This window comes from Leopardus geoffroyi, chromosome C1, assembly GCF_018350155.1.
Source record: "Leopardus geoffroyi isolate Oge1 chromosome C1, O.geoffroyi_Oge1_pat1.0, whole genome shotgun sequence".
Taxonomy (NCBI): Eukaryota; Metazoa; Chordata; class Mammalia; order Carnivora; family Felidae; genus Leopardus; species Leopardus geoffroyi.
This window is the reverse complement of record NC_059328.1, coordinates 93,073,969-93,093,941: the sequence shown is the minus strand read 5'-3', so window position 1 is coordinate 93,093,941 and position 19,973 is coordinate 93,073,969. Positions and strand designations below refer to the sequence as shown.

General features: G+C 41.3%; 1 protein-coding gene across 4 annotated transcripts in view; it reads right to left on the bottom strand.

The window, feature by feature from the left end:
- Positions 1-19,973, bottom strand: part of ELAPOR1 (endosome-lysosome associated apoptosis and autophagy regulator 1) — a 73,785-nt gene that overhangs the window by 53,794 nt on the left and 18 nt on the right. The window contains exon 2 of one of the 4 annotated variants that reach the window (XM_045478525.1): positions 19,552-19,760. In XM_045478525.1, coding sequence (XP_045334481.1) covers positions 19,552-19,704 — 153 coding nt within the window. In that variant the 5' untranslated portion in view covers positions 19,705-19,760. Of the gene's footprint in view, positions 1-19,551; positions 19,897-19,973 lie in introns of those variants that run through there. The other 3 variants (XM_045478527.1, XM_045478526.1, XM_045478528.1) reach the window with 3 other exon arrangements.

The following is a 19,973-nucleotide window of genomic DNA, read 5'->3' as shown; positions in this document are numbered from 1 at the left end:
TAATTATTTTTTCTGGATTTGTCATTCTAAATTGTATTTCTCCTGCCATAATCTTTATTTTATATTTGGCTTTTACTATTTTGATGGAATATTTCCTGAAAACTGAAGTCCTTATAGGTGGAGGCACTGCTAATTACTTAATTAAAATAAGACCATTCAGGGGCGCCTGGGTGGCGCAGTCGGTTAAGCGTCCGACTTCAGCCAGGTCACGATCTCGCGGTCCGTGAGTTCGAGCCCCGCATCGGGCTCTGGGCTGATGGCTCAGAGTCTGGAGCCTGTTTCCGATTCTGTGTCTCCCTCTCTCTCTGCCCCTCCCCCGTTCATGCTCTGTCTCTCTCTGTCCCAAAAATAAATAAACGTTGAAAAAAAAAAAAATTTTTAAAAAAAAATAAAATAAGACCATTCATGGTTTGATTGACTTCCTTTCCTTTCTTATTTCTCACCATGTTCTCCTTCCCTGCTCCTCACACTATACTGGCCTTCTTTCAGTCCTTTGTACTCACTTCACGGCCTTTGCATGTGCTGATTCCTACCCCTTCATGGCTTATTACTGCTGGACATCCTTCAGACCCTAGCTGGGTTATCACTGCCCTGAAAAGAGTTACCTGAACTTCCTGCTTAAGTCAAATCCCCTAATAGGTGCTCTCATTGCACCGTGTACCTTCCCTTTGTAGCACTTGTCACAATTGTAATTTTATCTTGTGATGATTTCAGATATGTGTATATCCCATTAGACTATAAACAATGCCTGGCAACATAGCAGGTCTGCAATAAAGTTTGTTGAATGAATGAATGGGTGAATGAATTAGTGAATGAATGAGTTCATACACACAGCTACACTGGTTTCTCTGGTCTAACTTTTTCTATTCTCCAAAACATCTATCTAAGCATTCGCTACCCTCCTGAAAAAACTCCAGTGTGTTCAGAATCAAGTTCAATCTTTCTCCCTAATACTGTCTATTCTATAAGAGCCTCTAAGACTGGCCTCAATCCATCTTCCCATTCCCTTTCCTTCCCCTTCCATGAAAGCCACCCTGGACAACCTGAAAATCCCCCATACAAACCTTGCACATTCCCATCTCCTGGCCTAGAATGTCCGTCCCCAAAGACCTTCCCAGCATCTACTCTATACCAAGAGGTGGCTAGGCTTGAGGTGTTACCCTAGGCCCTCAGATACCACCTACCCCTAAAAGCCTTCTCTGATTTCTGCAGTTTCCTTCTTATAGTGCAAACGCAAAGCCTTTTGTTTATATTCACTTTTGTCACTTATATAAGAGCATTATATTTATGACATAGTCCCTCTCCCACTAAACTATAAACTCCTTGAAGGCAAGCATTGGACCAATGCATTCCAAATCTCTAGCTGCAAGCACAGTGTCTGGCATACTGTCAGAGTTCAAAATGATTATTGTATTAATACATAGTAATAATAATAACATGGAGATTTAGGAACATCAAATTTAGGAAACTAGTCCAACAGTTAAAGGAATGGATGATTTCATGATGTACTATGATGTGGTGGTTTTAAAACATGTCCACACATTCTTGAACGCTCCTCCTTCCAAAGGAAGAAAGAGCTCAATCCTCCCCCTGAGTTGGGGCTGGACTCAGTGATTTGCTTCTAAAGAACAGAAAGAATATGGCAAGAGTGATAGTGTGTGACTTTTTGAGATTAGGTCATAAGAGGGTCCCTGGATGCTTCTTTGCGCTCTCTGTCTCTCACTCTCTCTCTGACTACCTGCTCTGGAGGAAGCTGGCTGCCATGTGGTAAGGGTGCTCTGGCAATCCTATAAAGAGACCCATGTGGGAGGAACTTGCTCCTGCCAATAGCCATGTGAGTGAACCATCTTGGAAGCTGATCCTCAAGTTCCAAACAAGCTTTTGGGGACTGCAACACGGGTTGACATCTTGCCTGTAACCTCATGATAGACTCTGAGCCAGAATCACCCAGCTAAGCCACTCTTAAATTCCTGACCCACAGAAACGGAGATCATGAATGTTTGTTAGTTTTAAGCCACCAAGTTTTAGGGTCATTGGTTATAAAGTAATAGATAATAGATAACAATAGACAATATATGTGCTTATCCATTCAGAAAAAGATTGTAGTTTTTAATTCCTGTTGGAACAAAGGAGATTTGTCTCATTAATAGCTGATTTTACACGGTTAATAGTCCCATTGTTAAAATATTGATATGCCATTCTCCTCCCCCACCATACCTACACCTTCAGTTCTTATCTAAATTTTACCACTTCTCTAAAGCCCTGCTTGACCTTCTCACATCTTTGGAGAAGCTCTCCTTAACCACACCAGCTTGTACTGAAATCGGTTTTCTCGGTTCGTTTGCACTTTGGCTCTTGGTAACCATAATCACTTCGACTTACTGAGTACTTACTATGTGCTGGTGTACTGGCTGAATAGTGTCCCTCCAAAAGTCATGTCCACCCAGAGCCTCAGAATGTGTAAACTTATTTGGAAATAGGGTGTTTGCAGATGTCATTGGTTAAGATGAGGTCATACTGGAGTAGGACGGACCCTCGATTCAATAACTGATGTCCTTATAAGAAGGCCATGTGAAGACACAGAAACACACCAGGAGAAGACCATGTGACAAGAGAGCAAGGATTGAAGTGATGCTACCAATCAAGGAGTGCCAAGGATTTCTGGCAACCACCAGAAGCGAGGAAGAGAAGGGAAGACTCCTTCCTAGAGCCACCACAGAGGCACCGCGACCCTTTGAATTTGAACCTCTTGCCTCCACAACTGTGGGAGAATAAATTTCTGTTGTTTTAAGACATCCAACTTGTGGTACTCTGTTACTGCAGCCCTAACAAACAAATACAACTTGTCACTGTGCATATCTTATTTCTCATTTCTAATTTCACAAAAATCCTTCAAATTACATATGATTAGTTCCTTTGACAATTGAGTCTGACAGCCAGTGAAGCTTCACCAGGGATATGAACCCGGCTCCAGGGGCAGTGCTCTGCCCACTGCTCCTTCCGATCTGGCCTCATCCTATCATGCACTGATCTCCGTTTGTAACTGCTTGTTCCTTGAAAGACTGTAGGTGGCACTGATGTCAGTTTCATGTCCTATCATTCTTCCAGGGTTCCTTCAGTGCATGATGTTCAATAAATACTTGGTATGTGAATTATTTTAAATTTCAGAGGATTAAATATATAAGAGAAAAAAATAAGTATTTGGTGGAGAAAACTTGACGATGGCCCATGATCTCTAGAGGAAATCTGTCATTAATGTTTTCAAACTGTGAGTACTCTAACGATAACTGTTCTCTGGGCCTAGGTACCAATACGGACAGTATCTGTCAATCTTCCTAAGAAGGAAAAAAACAGGAAGGGTCTAGGGTGGAGGAAACGAGTGTCATAAACAATAGGGACATCAGAGGACTAATTATGTTGCTTCATAATTACAAAGTTTAGGAAAGAATACTTTTTACCCCAATAGTAGGGGGTTCACTCTAGAAATAGTGAGCCTCTCATTATCTGGGGTGAAAAGTACTTTTTTAAACAATTGTAATTGTTAAGCAATATAACCCACCTGAGGATAAGCACCATTCCACTATCTTAGGGAGCTAGTCAGGATGCCTTATGTCTGGATGGCTACTGAGATCCACCTTAACAGCAGTTTTTTGTGAGGTCACAGTTTTATATCTAAATGACACTCCCCAGAGTGAACCAACCTGTTGATCTCCTTGGGCCTCAGTTTCTGCACATATAAAATAAAGATTTTAATGGAAATGGGGTGATATCAATAACTTCAAAAACAAAGCCTGAGATTTTTAAGTTATCTAAAAATTAAGAGGATGTCTCATCTTTCAGAGAAGCTCCTGAGAATCTGTTGCATATTCCCAGCGGTACCACCTTTTTCTGCTCACACTCATTCATGCCCACTCCCTTTGGTCACTCATCATCTGACTAGAATGAGAGTTACATTGAACACAACCAAGTACATTGGCCACAATCACACGTTCTTCTGAAACCTTACCTGAATCTATCCCCACCTAAGAAAAACTAGCTGGTGAATATAAAAATCAGGAGTAGTCTTTTAGATAACCTAGGGCTAAAAACACATGTGATTGTTTAACAACATGTCTTCCCCTCCACCCCCCATAGTTCTTTGTTTTCTTACGACTTGCTGCTAAGCTGTTATTTACTTTATATTTGGTCATAATCCCATCTTTTCTTTTCTTTTTTTTAAGTTTTTAAAAAATTTTTTTACATTTCAACAATAGCCAAAGTATGGAAAGAGCCCAAATGTCCATCTATGGATGAATGGATAAAGAAGATGTGGTATATATATACAATGGAGTATTACTCAGCAATCAAAAATAATGAAATCTTGTCATTTATAACTATGTGGATGGAACTGGGGGGTATTATGCTAAGTGAAATTAGTCAGAGAAAGACAAAAATCATATGACTTCACTCATATGAGGACTTTAAGAGACAAAACAGATGAACATAGGGGAAGGGAAACAAAAATAATATAAAAACAGGGAGGGGGACAAAACAGAAGAGACTCATAAATATGGAGAACAAACTGAGGGTTACTGGAGGGGTTGTGGGAGGGGGGAATGGGCTAAATGGGTAAGGGGCACTAAGGAATCTACTCCTGAAATCATTGTTGCACTATATGCTAACTAATTTGGATGTAAATTAAAAAAAATAAAAAAAAATAAATGAATAAATAAAAAGTAAAATAAATTTACGTTTATTTAGTTTTGAGAGAGAGAGAGAGAGAGACAGAACATGAGTGGGGGAGGGGCAGAGAGAGAGGGAGACACACAGAACCCAAAGCAGGCTCCAGGCTCTGAGCTGTCAGCACAGAGCCCAACTCAGGGCTGGAACTCGTGAACCGCCAGATCATGACCTGAGTTGAAGTCAGACACTTAACCAACTGAACCACTCAGGTGCCCTGTTTAAACATTTTTTTTCTTTAATGTTCATTTATTTTTGAGAGAGAGAGAGTGCACGTGTGCAGGAGTGGCAGAGAGAGAGGGAGACAGAGGAGCTGAAGCAGGCTCCGCACTGACAGCAGAGAGCCCAATGCAGGGCTCAAACTCACGAACCGCGAGATCATGACCTGAGCCAAAGTCAGATGCTTACTTAACTGACTGAGCCACCCAGGTACCCCACAATCCCTTCTTTTCTTTTACAGATGATTTATACATACAGCTGAATGTATGCAAATGGGAGCTCTAGCACTGATTTATTAAAACAAATGTTTTACAAGGAAAGGAAGTTGACCCATTAATTCAAATTTTATGGAGCATCTAGTTCAGCACAGAGCTTGGCAGGCCTGACTTTTCCAAAGTGCTATCCTGAGCCAGCACCATCCTTATGAGAATCTGAACCAAGTCAGATGAACAGATACAATTGATGCTTCCTTTATCTTTCCTCTTGGTGGATTATTAGCCACTCTTTTATTTTCACATGATTGAGGTTGGAGGGCAAAATAATCAATTTCAAGCAGAAAATTAGCCAATTTCAGTTTCCTTTCTAATTCAGAAACAGGTCTCCTTGACTGTTGTGCATGCAGTAAAGAGAGGATACTCCAATTAGCACACAGGCTTATTAAAGTCCAATTATTATTACTAGTTTTGCATTTTATTTTGTATCATCAGTACAATTCCAATTTAGAAAATCACATTCTAGGCCTGTGAAAATCAGCGTATTTATTTTTTCACCCCACATAGTTCTGTGGGTCTTTTATAAATGCCTTTAATAACACATGTCAAATCAAAAGAGAAGAATGGGTGATAACCTCATATTAGGGCTCTCAGACTTAAAAAGATTTTGAAAAGTGGAGAGCTCGGAAGTATGAAAAATATATTTTCTTTTGGCAGCTGTCAAGCACTAACTATAATTATCTGTTCTGTGCTTTATCTGGTATGACATAGAAGGAGAGCTTAAGAAGAAATGTGACAAATGGCACAATTTTTGTCACTTACAAGAGGAGTGATACAGACTGAGAAAAAGCTATAAATTGGACCAAATTATTTTCTGAAAATCTGGCAAAATTAGCCATCAGGCCCATCTGCCCTGACTCGGAAAAGCTGGCAGCTTGATAAAGCTGACAGGCTCTTCAACTCTGCCCTCTGGGTCTCAGTGATTCCCAGGGGGGGAATAAATTGGCAGCAGTCTTACCAGGCAAGGCCTCTCTCTTCCTCCATCTGACTGCAGGTGGAGAAGGCTAATGTTAGCTTTAAAAACCCATGCTCCCAACCTGACACACATCTATTGAAATGTTAAACACTTGGACTCTTTGACCCACTATGTCTACATTTAAGAATTCATCTGATGTTTATACCTGGGATGCAGGGCTGGTTCAGTATCCACACAACAATTAATGTGATTCATCACATCAATAAAAGAAAGGACAAGAACCATATGATCCTCTCAATAGATGCAGAGAAAGCATTTGACAAAATACAGCATCCTTTCTTGATAAAAACCCTCAAGAAGGTAGGGATAGAAGGAGCATACCTCGGGATCATAAAAGCCATATATGAACGACCCAACGCTAATATCATCCTCAATGGGGAAAAACTGAGAGCATTCCCCCTAAGGTCAGGCACAAGACAGGGATGTCCACGTTTGCCACTGTTATTCAACATAGTATTGGAAGTCTTAGCCTCTGCAATCAGACAATACAAAGAAAGAAAAGGCATCCAAATTGGCCAGGAGGAGGTCAAACTTTCACTCTTCACAGATAACACGATACTTTGTATGGAAAACCCACAAGATTCCACAAAAAAACTGCTGGAATTGATTCATGAATTCAGCAAAGTTGCAGGATATAAAATCAGTGCACAGAAATCAGTTGCATTCCTATACACCAACAATGAAACGACAGAAAGAGAAATCAAGGAATTGATCCCATTTACAGTTGCACGAAAAACTATAAAATACCTAGGAATAAATCTAACCAAAGAGGTGAAAAATCTATACACTGAAAACTATAGAAAGCTTATGAAAGAAATTGAAGAAGACACAAAAAAATGGAAAAAGATTCCATGTTCCTGGATAGGAAGAACAAATATTGTTAAGATGTTGATACTACCCAAAGCAATCTACATATTCAATGCAATTCCTATCAAAATAACACCAGCATTCTTCACAGAGATAGAAAAAATAATCCTAAAATTTGTATGGAACCAGAAAAGACCCCAAATAGCCAAAGTGATCTTGAAAAAGAAAACCAAAGCAGGAGGCATCACCATCTCAGACTTTAAGCTATACTACAAAGCTGTAATCACCAAGACAGTATGGTACTGGCACAAGAACAGATACTCAGATCAATGGAACAGAATAGAGAACCAAGAAATGGACTCACAAACGTATGACCAACTAATCTTTGACAAAGCAGGAAAGAATATTCAGTGGAATAAAGACAGTCTCTTCAGCAAGTGGTGCTGGGAAAACTGAACAGTGACATGCAGAAGAATGAACCTGAACCACTTTCTTATACCATACACAAAAATAAACCCAAAATGGACGAAAGACCTAAATGTAGGACAGGAAGCCATCAAAATCCTTGAGGAGAAAGCAGGCAAAAACCTCCTTGATCTTGGCCGCAGCAACTTCTTACTCAACACATCTCCAGAGGCAAGGGAAACAAAAGCAAAAATGAACTACTGGGACCTCATCAAAATAAAAAGCTTCTGCACAGCAAAGGAAACAATCAGCAAAACTAAAAGGCAACCCACAGAATGGGAGAAGATATTTGCAAATGACATATCAGAGAAAGGGTTAGTATCAAAAATCTATAAAGAACTTATCAAACTCAACCCCCAAAAAATAAATAATCCAGTGAAGAAATGGGCAAAAGACATGAATAGACACTTCTCCAAAGAAGACATCCAGATGGCCAACCGACACATGAAAAAATGCTCAACATCACTCATCATCAGGGAAATACAAATCAAAACCACACCTGTCAGAATGGCTAACGTTAACTCAAGCAACAACAGATGTTGGCGAGGATGCAGAGAAAGAGGATCTCTTTTCCATTGTTGGTGGGAATGCAAGCTGGTGCAGCCACTCTGGAAAACAGTATGGAGGTTCCTCAAAAAACTAAAAATAGAACTACCCTACGACCCAGCAATTGCAGTACTAGGCATTTATCCAAGGGATACAGGTGCGCTGTTTCGAAGGGACACACACACCCCCATGTTTATAGCAGCAATATCAACGATAGCCAAAGTATGGAAAGAGCCCAAATGGCCATTGATGAATGAATGGATAAAGAAGATGTGGTATATATATACAATGGAGTATTACTCGGCAATCAAAAAGAATGAAATCTTGCCATCTGCAACTACGTGGATGGAACTGGAGGGGATTATGCTAAGTGAAATTAGTCAGAGAAAGACAAATATCATATGACTTCACTCATATGTAGGATTTAAGATGTAAAACAGATGAACATAGGGGAAGGGAAACAAAAATAATATAAAAACAGGGAGGGGGACAAAACAGAAGAGACTCATAAATATGGAGAACGAACTGAGGGTTACTGGAAGGATTGGGGGGGGGGGCTAAATGGGTAAGGGGCACTAAGGAATCTACTCCTGAAATCATTGTTGCACTATATGCTAACTAATTTGGATGTAAATTTTAAAAAATAAAAAATAAAATAAGTTAAAAATAAAAAATAAAATAAGTAAATAAAAAAGATAGCAAAGACAAAAAAAAAATTCATCTGATGATGTGGAGAAAGGGGAACTCTTTTGCACTGCTGGTAGGAATGCAAACTGGTGTAGCCACTCTGGAAAATGGTATGGGGATTTCTCAAAAAATTAAAAGTAGGACTACCCTACAACTCAGCAATTGCACTTCTGGTATTTATCCAAAGGATACAGGTGTGCTGTTTCAAAGGGACTCATGCACCCCAATGTTTATAGAAGCGCTATTGACAATAGCCCAAGTATGGAAAGAGCCCAAATGTCCAATGACAGATGAATGGATAAAGAAGATGTGGCATATATGTACAATGGAGTATTACTCAGTGATCAAAAAATGAAATCTTGTCATTTGCAACTACATGGATGGAGCTAGAGGGTATTATGCTAAGTGAAATAAGTCAGTGAAAGACAAATATCATATGACTTTACTCAGAATTTAAGATATAAATTTAAATTCTATATAAATATAGAACAGATGAACATAGGGGAAGGGAAACAAAAATAATATAAAAACAGGGAGGGGGACAAACATAAGAGACCCTTAAAATATAGAGAACAAACTGAGGGTTGCTGGAGGGGTTGTGGGTAGGGAAGGGCTAAATGGGCAAGGGGCATTAAGGAAGATACTTGTTGGAATGAACACTGGGTGTTATATGTAGAGGATGAATCACTAGGTCCTACTCCTGAAATTATTATTGCACTATATGCCAACTAACATGGATGTAAATTAAAAAATAAAAATAAATAATAAAAAATAATAAATTAATTAAAAAAAAAAAAGAATTCATCTGATGAGGGACGCCTGGGTGGCTCAGTCGGTTAAGCTTCCGACTCTCGGTTTCGGCTCAGATCATGATCTCACAGTTTCTTGGGTTCGAGCCCTGAGTCGGGCTTTGTGCTTATAGTGTGGAGCCTGCATGGGATTCCCTCTGTCTGTCTGTCTGTCTGTCTGTCTCTCTCTCTCTCTCTCCCTCCCCCTCCCTTGCTCACACTGTCTGTCTCTCTCAAAATAAATACATAAAAACTGAAAAACAGAAAGAATTCATCTGACAGACTCAAGCAAACAATTATGCCTCAATACACATAGGAGGATGTTCACTGTGGCACTGTTACCATAAAAATGACTGGAATTGACCTATTCATCAAGTTTCTGTTTCAATAAATCATAGCACATGCTTATAATGAATCATAATTCAGTTGTTAAAAATAAAGACATGGGCCTAAAGTAAGGAAAACAGTAAATTATAGAACAGGACAAATATTCTGATCTGATTTGTATAGAAGGTAAAAAGAAAAGACAGATGTGCTTGTACAGGCATAAAACATTTCAAGAAGAATATATTTAAGCAGGAGTTGACAGAGGTTAGCCTTTGGGGATTTGCAGGGAGGAGGGGAAACCTTTACTTCTCAGCTCATACCCTCTGCACAATTGGGACTGACATGCAGAAAACAGCACGGTGATTAAGAGCTCAGCTGCCTGAGTTCTTGCTCTCTTACCAGCCAAGTGACCTCTGGCAGGCTCATCTCTCTGTGGCAGGCACTGGAAATGTGGCAAGGAATAAAACATACAAGAATACCAGCCCTCAAGAGTTTACATTCTAGTCGGAAGATATGGACAATTTAAAAAATATGGGTGTATATGCACGCATATGTTTATATGTAAAATATATGCCAGATGGCAGAGAGTGCTGTAGAAGAAAGTGAAGCAGGTAAGAGGACAGGAAACCATGGGAAGTGGAATGGAGGTTGGGTATTAACAGCCTACCTCATAGAGTTCCTGTAAGGACCAAATGGATTGCTTAGAGTTCCTATAAGAACCAAATGCCTGTACGTCACTTAGGGCACTCAATAAATGTGAATGATTATTATGAGCATATATTACCTTAAAATGTAAAAGTAAATAACAATTTTTAAACAAATCCATGCCAACAAGGACTTTTAATTAAGATCTCGTGGGGCGCCTGGGTGGCACAGTCGGTTAAGCGTCTGACTTCAGCCAGGTCACGATCTCGCGGTCCATGAGTTCGAGCCCCGCGTCAGGCTCTGGGCTGATGGCTCAGAGCCTGGAGCCTGTTTCCGATTCTGTGTCTCCCTCTCTCTCTGCCCCTCCCCCGTTCATGCTCTGTCTCTCTCTGTCCCAAAAATAAATAAACGTTGGAAAAAAAAAAAAAAAGATCTCGTGTCTTCCTTTAATAGTTTTGAAACTTCGAAATGGGGATATACATTCTTCCTTTTGCAAGTATAAAATCATGTTGTCAGGCCCTCTGGCCTTCTCTCTGTCCTGTAAGCACAGACTCTTTCCTGCCTGCAAACTTGTCCACTCGTCTTCACCTGCCAAACTTCTCCAAACCTTCAGCTCGCCACTTAAACCCACTCCTCAGAGTGGCCAGCTCTAACCTTCCCAATCTATAATCTAGGTTAGGCCTCCTTGCCACAGCTTTTGCTTTTCTTTCTTACCACTTAACCAAATTTGTAAGTCAATTGCATTGGTAATTTGGGAGTGTACAGTCTGCCTTCCAAGCCCAGTTCCACCCCAGAACCATTTAGATGGGGAAATGTGAAAGAGAGTTTTCATTCATTCCTGGCTGGTGGAGGAAGCAGCTGAGAAGCGACTTGGATGATGTATAGGGATTTGTTTATATTGTTTGCTATAGAATGAGGAAGATTCTGTCTCTCAGTTGCAGTAATAGCTTCCGGAAACACTCTAAGGTAGGTTGGGAGCTCTAGGTGGGGTCCTTCTTGAAACAGGAGGGGTCCTTCTGCTATGGACCAAGAAAAACCAAAGGGTGTGTTTGTGTGTGTGTGTGTGTGTGTGTGTGTGTGTGTGTGTGTGTGTATGTGTTTCCTACTGATTTGTCAAGTTTGAAAGGACTGACAGTATTGCCAAAGGTATGAGAAAAGGTGAGGACATTTAGTGGAAAATAAAATTGGTGCAATTTCCTCAAAAGAGAAATTGGATAATATAGAGCAATATAAAATATATGCGCTCTTGGGGCGCCTGGATGGCTCAGTTGGTTAAATGTGTCTCTTGATGTCAGCTCAGGTCATGATTTCGTGGTTCGTGAGTTTGAGCCCCACTTCAGGCCCTGTGCTGACAGTGCAGAGCCTACTTGGGATTCTCTTTCTTTCCCTCTCTCTCCCCTTCCCCCGCTCTCTCTCTCTCTCAAAATAAATAAATAAACCTTAAAAACATATTTTAAAAAGTATGTGCTCTTTGATCAAGGAATCTCCATGTCTAGCAATATAACTTAAGGAGTTAACAGGATAACAATTGAGAAAGTATTTACAGATATATATGCAAGAGCATTCATTTCAGTATTGTATATAGTAATAGAAATTAGAAGTCATTTGAATTGGTTAAGTTGATTAAATAGGTTATATTATATACATGCTACAGAACTCTATGCAGCCTTAAAAATGATGAAGTCAGGGGGCGCCTGGGTGGCGCAGTCAGTTAGGCGTCCGACTTCAGCCAGGTCACGATCTCGCGGTCCGGGAGTTCGAGCCCCGCGTCAGGCTCTGGGCTGATGGCTCAGAGCCTGGAGCCTGTTTCCGATTCTGTGTCTCCCTCTCTCTCTGCCCCTCCCCCGTTCATGCTCTGTCTCTCTCTGTCCCCAAAATGAATAAACGTTGAAAAAAAAAAATTTAAAAAAAAATGATGAAGTCAGACCTATATTTATTAACAGAAATGTCTCTTGTAAATTATTGCATGAAAAAATTAGGTTATAACACAGCATGTGCGATATGATTCCACTTTTGGAGAATTATATACTTATATCTATACATATAAGTGTAGAAGCATAGAAACTCTAGAAGTATAGAAAGAAGTCTGTAAACATGCAACAAAATGTTTATGGTGATTTTAGCCGGTTACAAACTTTTGGGTAAGTTTTGTGTCCTTGTTCGCATTCTATATTTCTTGAAATTTTAGAGTAAGAATGTATCATTGTTACAAAAATAATAAAGCTATTTAAAAATAGTATTCAAGGGGCATCTGGCTGGCTAGTCAGAAGAGCATGAGACTCTTGATTTCGGGGTTGTGAGTTCAAGCTCCACATTGGTGTAGAGATTACTTAAATAAATAAATAAACATTAAAAAATATTCAATAGGACAAAAGGGAAATTAAGAAGTATTCAATAGGACAAAAGGGAATAAAGTATTCAATAGTATTCAAAATAGTATTCAATAGGACAAAAGGGAATAAAGCAATCTGGAGTTCAGTCCCATTCCTAAGTTTTTAACAAAGATTTCATAAAACAGTAACAAACACATTTATTAAGCACTCACTATACACTATGCATTTTGCAAAGCACTTTAATCCTCCCCCAATCCATAAAAGGTAAGAACTAAATTATCCCCACTTTCCAAATGAAAAAACTGAGGCAAAGAGAGGTGAGTATCTTGCCCAAGACAATGCAGTTGAAATGGTAACTAGGATTCAACCGCAGGTGACAAACTCACACAGCCATCACCTCCAGGCCACCATTGTCCCGTAGAAACACTATGCTACGGGGTGCCTGGGTGGCGCAGTTGGTTAAGCGTCCGACTTCAGCCAGGTCACGATCTCGCGGTCCGGGAGTTCGAACCCCGCGTCAGGCTCTGGGCTGATGGCTCGGAGCCTGGAGCCTGTTTCTGATTCTGTGTCTCCCTCTCTCTCTGCCCCTCCCCCGTTCATGCTCTGTCTCTCTCTGTCCCAAAAATAAATAAACGTTGAAAAAAAAAATTAAAAAAAAAAAAAAAGAAACACTATGCTAGCCACATGCAAGATTTTAAAATTTCCAGCAGGCACATTTGAAAAAGTAAAGAGACACAGGTGAAATTAATGTTAATAAGGGGCACCTGGGTGGCTGAGTCAGTTAGGCATCTGACTTTGGCTCAAGTCATGATCTCATGGTTCATGGGTTTGAGCCCTGCGTTTGGCTCTGTGTTGACAGCTCAGAGCCTGGAGCCTGCTTCGGATTCTGTGTCTCCTCCCTCTCTCTCTGCCCCTCCCCGACTCATGATCTGTCTGTCTGTCTCTCTCTCTCTCTCTCAAATAAATAAACATTAAAAAAAAGAAGTTAATTTTAATAATACTTCAACATGCAATCAACATGCAATATTACTGAAGTATTCTGCATTCATTTTTTTGTACTAAGTTTTCCAACTCTGGTTTGTGTTTTATACTTTACCGTACAACCGAACTCAGATGCTACATCTTCATCAAAAATACTTGATCTCTATTTAGATTTCATAAATTTATGGTTATGAAAGTACCCAAGTAGTTCCAAACACAGCCAATAATTTTTCAATGATTGAATTGAGTGTGCATTTTAATTTCAACTTAATTAAAATCACAAAAATTAAGAATTCATTTCCTCACTGCACTAGCTGCATTTTTATTTCTTGGTAGCCACGCACAGCTAGTGGCTACCATATCTAGATAGTACAACTCCAGACCCTTAACTGCTATGCTTTCTTCCATCTCTTGGCCAAATTCTACCAACTTTGTCCTCAGAATATCTTTCACATCTACTCTTTCCCCCTTTCCAACACTTTTACCACCATTAAATTCTTATTAATTTTTTACTACTATAAGACCATGTTAATCATAGTTCCACTAAAAATTCGTAACAGCTAATGTTTATTGAGTACTTATTATGCACCAGTAACTGTTCTAAACACTTTACATGTATTAACTCACTTAACTGTCATAATATAGTAATTAAGTGGTCTTTATTAATATTCCCACCACAATGATGAGGAAGTTGAGTCCTGAGGAGATTAAATAATTTCCCCAAGGTCATACAGTTACTGAATGGAGGAGCTGGAAACTGAACCCACCCCACTTAGTATATCCAGACCCCACTCTCTGTACCACTAGTCTGCCTCCCTCTCACAAATACATACATAAAAATGACGGTTTGAATGCTAGGATTATAGGTGATTTCTACTGTCTTCTTTTTATTTATTTTTTCCAAGTTTTCTGTAAATGAAACGAGTCACTTTTACAATTTTTAAAGTTTTTCTATTAAAGTAAGGCAGATAATGATCAGTCTGGTTCAGTTTTATACTCCTACCTTGAGACAGGAGAATAGACAAAATGACTTCCTAACTGTCTTCAGATCTCAAGAATTTATTACTCTTTAGTGCCCTCTGATATCAAACAAAAACAGAACCTCTTGCAACCCTATAAATACTTCATGATGAATGGAGACTTTCAATTTCCCCTGTCCACCAAATATGGCAGGATGTTTTAAACATCCAACCTTGATGATTCCCAATCAAAGGAGTCACTTTAACTCTTATGCTTTCAGTGAAATATTTCCTGAAAGCTCAGAGGTCCTCAATGTTTTCTAGATCAACTTGTTTCCCTGTGGAGTTCAGACCTTGAATAACGAGTTAGAAGCAAATACAGGAGGAAATATAGAAGCCCAGAAGCTATGATCAGAGGGTAAAGTGTGGTGCCAGGGTCTCAGGCTATTCTCCCTCCTGGTACAGGGGCTGACTCTGGGGAAGTCAGAACTGCGAAAGGCCATCACTCTGATTCAAGAGCTGTTCTCTCTGCATCTCCCATGCCCACTCTAAAACCCTGACCAAAACCCTCAGCTTGCCCCTTTTCTTCACCCTGCACTTAAAGTCAGTCGCCAAACCCTCTAGCCTTCAGTGTATTTTTCATATCTACACCTCTATGTGTCCCATTACCACCAGCCAGCACAGTCCCTCTGTTAGCCCCCTCCCTGACCAGTCTCCGTGCCCCCATCTCCTTCTCTCACCTTTTGGCCTACCTCAACCACGTTTACTTTTCTTTAAAAAAATTTTTTTTAAGTTTATTTATTTTTGAGAGAGTGACAGAAACAGAGTGTGAGTGGGTGAGGGGCAGAGAGAGGGAGACAGAATCTGAAGCAGGCTCCAGGCTCTGAGCTGTCAGCACAGAGCTTGATGTGGGGCTTGAACCCACGAACTGTGAGATCATGACCTGAGCCGAAGCGGGACTCTCAAACCGACTGAGTCACCCAGGCACCCCAACCATGTTTACCTTTCATTCATGCTAATCTGCTCTGAGCAGGCCACTACCTCCGCCAGAAATCCTTCAAGGATTCTGCACTTCAGGTTTCTAACTCTCCAACCTTGATTTTTACTGTACCCCACACCGACTCCACATTCCAACCTTATCTCCCATTGTACTCACACCTACTTCACATTTCAGCTGCCTGGTCTACTTGCTCTTCCCAGGATCCCTTGCATTTTCCTGGTGTACCTTTCCACAGGCCCCTCCCTCTATCTAATCCATCTCTGCCCATTGCAGTCCTACTGATTATTCCAGAAGTAGGTCAAGTGCTAACTGTTCGAATGTTTTCTTCTTTTCCTATTCACGTCTATATTGCCACTCTTGCATTGTTCACCACATGTTAACCTTATGTTATCATTTATGTATCATTATTTGTGTACTTATTTCTTCTGCCTACCAATATTTCTCTTTTTTTTAAAAATTTATTGATTTATTTTGAGAGGGAGAGAGAGAGGGAGGAAGGAGGGAGGGTCAGAGAGAGAGGGGGAGAGAGAGAATCCCAAACAGGCTCCGCACTGTCAGTACAGAGCCCAATGAGGGACTCGAACTCAGGAACTGTGAGATCATGACCCGAGCTTAAATCAAGAGTCAGATGCTCAACCGACTGAGCCACCCAGGCGCCCCTGCCTACCAATATTTCTTAAGCACCTATGACATGTCAACGGTATGCACTAGGCGTTTTACATGTGTTATCTAACTTAATCCTCACAACAGCTTTGTGAGAGTAAGAATAATGAAGAGTATTATCATCCCCACTTTACAGATCGGGAATCTGAGGTTGCAAGAAATTAATTAACTTGTTCAAAGTAGCATCCTTACTAAGTGGCAGAGTCATCACTCACTCAATTGAATTTTATTACAATCCAGGTATGCCAGATTCCTAAGCCCTACAGACTTTTCAGTACAGATTGGGAAGTCCCTTTGGGGCAGTTAATGCCGGAGCCTCAGGACAAGGCAGATCTGTTAAGAAGGTTTTCTGCTCCTCTCTCATTAGATTGAGACTCATCGTACTATAGGAAATGCTCCTTTGGCTCTCAGTCAGCACTTGGCCCACGTTAGCACAGGGCTAAAGAAATGATTCATGAAAACAAATACCATACACAATTCTTAGTTCCACTGGTGACCCTGATTATTATAAAACTGTGAAAGGAAATGCATGCCACACCCTGGCCCAGGTTTAGCAACCTAGAACTCCCAGTTCTCTGTCACCTTAGTCTAGGCCTCATGCTAAACCTCTCTGTCTCCTGATTAGATCCAGAGGGATACCTCAGATTTGAGAAACAAGGCTGCAACAGCACTGTTGTTATTAGGGTTGGCCTAATGACTCTGATAAGAGTCCCTGTCAGTAATACCCAAATTGGACTCACAAGAAATTCATATGAAGATTAATAATAGAGAAGGGTTAGTCTACCTTGAATTGTTTTTTCACCATTTAGGGTTGGAAGCCCCCAAACTTGTTGCGTCAGTTCATATTGCCAAATGAAGAACATTATAACAATGGGCTTATTCTCTTCCTTATTATTTTGGCATCACGTGTGTTCAACAGCCACTGTTTGCTCAAGGAGAGTCTCAACAGGACTTGCTGATGCTTGTGGCCAATAAGCATGGTTCCTAAGCCACTTTCACTCTGGCACGGGGTATGGATCTAATGGTAAAGAAGCTGAATGGGAAAGGAGGTTAGGTAACACAAATTTATGTTTTTATTTTTACTCTCTCTTTCGGTACTCAAAGCAGTCCTTTTTCAGGTAGGTAATACTGAGACATCCATCCTACAAATCCAAAAACTGTGTGGTAAGTGACAGGCAGGGAGTGGAACCCTCGTATAAATGAGTTGTACAGCCTTCCATTCTCCTAAGCTCGTGCTCTGTGGCAAGACCTTTTGTTTAGGCAAATGCCAGCCATTTAAAAGGGACTAAAGGCTAAATTTGTACCCAAGTTATAGTTCTCAAGTGTCAATATTCTTCCCTCCCTCCAAACCAAGATGATACAACATCTTTAATTTCTCAAATGTCTCATATTTTCCAGAGCTGACAAGATCTCACCAAGAAGTAGTGGCTGCACTGTAAGACTCTTACCTTTCACTCAGAAGACTCCCATGTTGGAGTCTTAGGTAAGTGGGCTTGTTTGAACTAGTTATCTCAGTTGGTTAGACCACAGGCCACCAAGGACAGTCAGCCACAGTCACGGACAAAATCATTCTGTTCCCAGCCATCTTTAAAACAGGTCATAAAGTGGCTGAGTGGCAACACAGATGGCCCAGGGCAGGTCTTCAAGGGGACTGACGAGAGTTACCAGAACTGCCATTAACTGGAGCCACTAGTATCATGTTCATGAATGAAGTAAAAAATTCTAAGGGGTGCCTAGGTAGCTCAGTTGGTTGAACATCCGACTTCAGCCTAGGTCATGATCTCGTGGTTCACAAGTTCAAGCCCCATGTCACGCTCTGTGCTGACAGCTCAGAGCCTGGAGCCTGCTTCAGATTCTGTGTCTCCCTCTCTCTCCGCCCCTCCCCTGCTCACACTTTGTCTCTCTCTCTCAAAAATAAATAAAAACATTAAAAAAAAATTCTCTCTCTTCCCATCCCTTCACTTCTTGATCTGTTATGTTGTAGACAGTGTAATGAATAGAGCACCTTCATAATAATGTATGTCCATATGGGAGGGGGTTGTTGTTACTAATCAGTCAACACTGACAACTTACAAAAAGTATTTCAACCTCTCAAAACTCTAGCCAAGTATGACACTGGAGATTCCTTTTACGGGGCTAAACTATTGGTGCATTACGATTCTTTCACATTTCACAGAAATAACGGAACAACTTTTATTTTGCCTTCCCCAATGCAGTTCTTGTATTTTGTTACTGTCTCTGCCATATGGTTAAAAAGGGTTACTCAGAGAACAACCAAATATTGTTATTTCAACACTATAGAAACTACTGAGTTTTGTTACTCCTTAATACCTTGTGTATCCCTCCAAAAAGAATGCTCAAAGACATTTTTAATTGGAAGACATTCACTACCTATTGTCTGAATTGTGTTGGCAACGTTTGAGTAGCACCTTGAAAAAAACTCATGACGTACGTCAGCAGAAGTCCAGAAAAGGAAAGTAGAGATTTGTGGAAAGCGAAATATTACAGGACTCAAAGTGTGGTCAGAGGTGGGTCTTGTGCTATCAGGTATACTAAACAAAGCGCACTGGGAAAGGCAAAGCATTTAGCAGTCTGCAAAGTAAATGGATGTTTGACACGGAGTGGGGAGAGAGAGGTGATGGGTTCCTTCAGTTCCCCTCACACATCTTCCACCTTCACTCTCCTTTTTTGAAGCCATGATAAAACCACCAGGATTCCCACTTTGCTCCCCTACTTTCCTCTGGCCTTCCTAACTCTTCTCTTACCCCACTTCTCTCTCACTTTCCATTTTGCCCCTCTGTACATACTCTTTTGTTTTCAACTAAAGGTAATTTCATTGCAGCTGGAAAACAACCCATGCCTTCTTCTTCCCTCATTCCCGAGTCCAGGGACCTGGGTCCCTCCTGGGCTCCTTGGAGCTGGGACCTTCCCCCCTGAGCTCAGCAGCCCAAGCTGTGAGGATGATCTATTTCGTGAGTCCTCCAGTAGGCTGGCCTCTCCATGACGCCAGTCTGCTCCTCTTCCCTCCCCCAGCCCCACGTCTCATCCCCAAAGAAACCTAAACTCCGTGGCCTCTGAAACTGTCTGTGCCTGGGTCCTCAAGGTCTCCGCCAGGATCCAAGATTTTTCTAACCAAAGTGGGGTTGAATCGGGGAAGACAGTACCTCTTTGCAGGCGTGAAGCTCCGGTCCCGCTGCCAGGGTCACCTGGAAGGCGGTCCCAACCCAGAGCAGCAGCCACAGAAGCCGGAGTGTGCGCCGCTCAGTTCTTCCCCTGCGTCCGGAAGAGGGATGGAGGCTGCGCCCAGGCTCAGCCATAACGCTGTCCTGAGCGAGCGGCAGCAGCGGCTCAGGTGCTGCGGCTGCTGCTACTGCTGGCAGAAGGCGGAAAAAAAGGGGAGGGAGGTTCACAGGGGGAGGATGCAAGGGGCTGGGCTCGCTTCAGTCACCTCCCTGCGGCTACGCCGAGGCCGCCCATCCTTCCTCCTCCCTCCTTCCTCTTCTCCTCCTACCCACGTCGCCTTGGCAACCGCCTCCTCTTTCCCTCCGCGCGGGTGGGTCAGGGACCACGAGCTCCTCTGCCGCTC